The sequence below is a fragment of the Tupaia chinensis genome, unplaced genomic scaffold, assembly GCF_000334495.1.
Source record: "Tupaia chinensis unplaced genomic scaffold, TupChi_1.0 Scaffold000211_1, whole genome shotgun sequence".
Classification (NCBI taxonomy): Eukaryota; Metazoa; Chordata; class Mammalia; order Scandentia; family Tupaiidae; genus Tupaia; species Tupaia belangeri.
The window spans coordinates 550,769-553,552 of NW_006159686.1; the positions used below are offsets into that span (position 1 = coordinate 550,769).

General features: G+C 64.2%; 1 protein-coding gene across 1 annotated transcript in view; it reads right to left on the reverse strand.

Annotated features, from left to right (window-relative positions):
- Positions 1 to 954: 954 nt before the first annotated feature.
- Positions 955 to 2,784, reverse strand: part of P2RX2 (purinergic receptor P2X 2) — a 3,304-nt gene continuing 1,474 nt past the window's right edge. The window contains exons 5-10 of the mRNA XM_006147355.2: positions 2,564 to 2,776; positions 2,229 to 2,348; positions 1,950 to 2,040; positions 1,757 to 1,822; positions 1,610 to 1,687; positions 955 to 1,408 (exon numbers count right to left, since the gene is read on the reverse strand). Of these exons, the coding sequence (XP_006147417.1) occupies positions 1,304 to 1,408; positions 1,610 to 1,687; positions 1,757 to 1,822; positions 1,950 to 2,040; positions 2,229 to 2,348; positions 2,564 to 2,776 (673 nt within the window). The 3' untranslated portion in view covers positions 955 to 1,303. The remainder of the gene's footprint in view (positions 1,409 to 1,609; positions 1,688 to 1,756; positions 1,823 to 1,949; positions 2,041 to 2,228; positions 2,349 to 2,563; positions 2,777 to 2,784) is intronic.

The window sequence follows — 2,784 nt, forward strand, 5'->3', positions numbered from 1 at the left end:
AGGAGGCAGGCAGCCAAGAGGCTTCCAGGAAGCCACGCTGGAGGAGGGGAGGCGGAGGACACAGTCCTCACACCCAGAGGGCTGGTGGCCCTGCGGGGTCACAGTTCACCCTGGCTACCCTGGGGAGGCCTGGGGCTTGATTCCTGAGCTGTCAGACGAGCTAGAAAGGCCAGTCTCCAAAACCAGAGCTGCCATCCTGTGACCCAGATACAAGCTGTCCCCAGAGCTTGGGTGAGCAGGCCGATGTCCAGGAAGGGGAGGGCTGTGGACAAGCTTTGTCACCACCAGCGTTGCTCCCAGCTGCCTGCTCACATCCCCTGTGTACTGAAGATGCTAGGAACTGGGTCTGTGTTGGGTCCATGCCCTCCACTCAACTCCTAGACTCATGGCTCGGTTTCCTCGTCTGAGAAGAGTGTCACATGCTGTCACAGAGGGGCCTGTGTAAGGCACTCGGCAAAGCCCTGAGCCGAGTTCTGACCCAAGCAGGGGGCGCCAGCCTGACGCAGCCGTGGAGGAAGCAGTAACTGCATTACAACCAGATCTGGCTCCTGGGCTCCCTGCCGAGCCACGCCACCTCCCATGCCACAGTCCGGTTTTCTCGGTGCAGGCTCGAAGAGGAGAGCACGTGGGTCAAGCATGGTGGAGTTGCCCCACTGTCCTGAGCACAGCCTTGCCGCCTCCCTCCGGGCCTCGCTGCCCTCGTAGACACCCTCCCCACTCCAAGGAGGGACAGACCCTGCAGTAAGCCAGCAGGTGCACCAGTGTGCTCGCCGTCTGTCCCCTAGCAGAAATGACTGAGACCTGGCTGGACGTGGGGACATACATGCCTGGTTAAGGGAGGAAGCCCAGACCAGGTAGTTGTGCCACAGCCCAGGCCCAGGCCTGTGTTGCCAGGCAGCATGCAGCCCTCTCTGCTCTCGAGCTCATGGTGCTCCAGAGGAACGAGGCCAGAGGTCTGCTCACTGCTTTATTGGACTCAGCATGTTCTGAACTAGGGGAGGGCCCAGGCAGAGCCCTAGGTCACAGAGCCCAGGGAGTGGTCAGCCCTGTGGCCCAAAGAGCAGAGGCAGCCCCCTCAGCACAGCCCTGACCCAGGTTCTTGGTGGCTGTGACGGCAGTAGGGACAAGGTGCCTCGGTCAGCTGGGCACCCTGGGGGCTGGGGTGGGGCAGGAGGGCAGCCTGGGCAGCAGTGCAGCCTCTCCCTCTCACGGGCCCTTTGGCTCCTGTGCCGTGCAGGTGCACAGCCTCTCTCATGCCCAGGCAGGGCGCAGGTCCACTGCAGGGCCCGCAGGGAAAGGGTGCTCAGAGTTGGGCCAAGCCTCTGGGGTCGGTGGGTGCTGGGTCCTGCTGGGGTGGCTCGGAGGTGGGAAGCCTCTGTTCTACACTCAGGCCAGGTGTGTCCACCACCTGCTCGGATGGGGCAGAGACGGGGCAGGGCCGTGGGGGCAGGATGGCCAGGTGTGGCTCTGCCCCTGGTCTGCCCCCCTGGCCTGATGGAAGGCTGTGTGGCTGGTCCCTCCAGCAGTGACCAGGTGGGGGCGGGGCCTGTCCCAAAACCAGGGCTAGGGTCACAGGCCAGCTCCCTGGGAGGTGCCCTGGTGCACACACCTTGTCGAATTTCTTATGGCTGTAGACCTTGTTCTTGTTCATGAACGTCAGCAGGACCCAGTCGCACAGGAAGGAGCCCTGGGGCCGGCAGAGAGTAGCATCAGGGCCTGCGGTCCCACAGCTTCCCCGCCCCGGGCAGCTCCTTACCACCCCGATGGAGGTCAGCGCTGTGGCCAGGTTGATGATGGTGGGAATCAAGCTGAACTTCCCTGCCTGGGGAGAACAGACCTGCCTTTAGACAGTGGCGACTGGAGTCAGCGCTGCATGAGGGATGGGCCTGCCACTGTCCTGGGGGAGCCGTGCAGGTGGGCAGGGCCGGAGTGCGCCCAGAGGTGCTCACCTGCCCGTGCACAATGACGTCGATGCGGATCCCATAGGCCTTGATGAGTGTGCGTGTGGTGGTGCCATTGGTGTTGTAATACTTGGCGAACCTGGAAGGGAAGCCCCAGGAAGCATGCCCTGGCTGCCTGGCCGAGGAGCAGGACAGGGCGGCCACCTGCATACACACTTGTCTTCTGTGCTCCAGGGTCACTCCCGAGGGGCCTGGGCCCTGGGGCCTGCCCTGCTTGGTCCTGAAGCAGGGCTGCCAGTGCCCATTGACTCGGGCCGGGAAGGGTACCTGAAGTTGTAGCCTGAAGAGGCGGGCACATGCTTGGGGTCCAGCCTCCGGAAGGAGTATTTAGGGTTGCACTCCGACGCTGGCAGGGGCAGGGCACAGTCCCCGGTGATGATGGCCCCCCTGCCAAGAGGCAGGCGGAGAGGGGGTGGGGCCGCGGGAGCTGGGGGCCACCCCCGGTCCCCGCCCCTCCCGCCAGGGCCTGGTGACACCCAGCCTCTGGGCTGTGAAGCCTTGTGCTACACTAGCAGCCGGCATGTGACAGGGCTGGTAGCACAGCAGGTGCCGTGTTCACACTGGGCTGGAGGGACCGCCAGCTGTCAGGGACCGTCCTGCACCCCTGGCCTGCTGCCCAGCACCGTCTCACCTGATGTGCAAGCTCGGTGAAGTTCTCCCCAGCCTTGTCCACGATGAAGCCCAGCCTGAAGATGGGGCAGTAGGGGTCGGAGACCTCGTCGAAAGTGCAGTGCTTCAGGTACTGGTCCTTCCGGTCTGCGATGTTGCCCCTGAGGAGGTGGCAGGAGGGAGTGGCCCGTGCCCCGAAGGACTCACTGCCCCG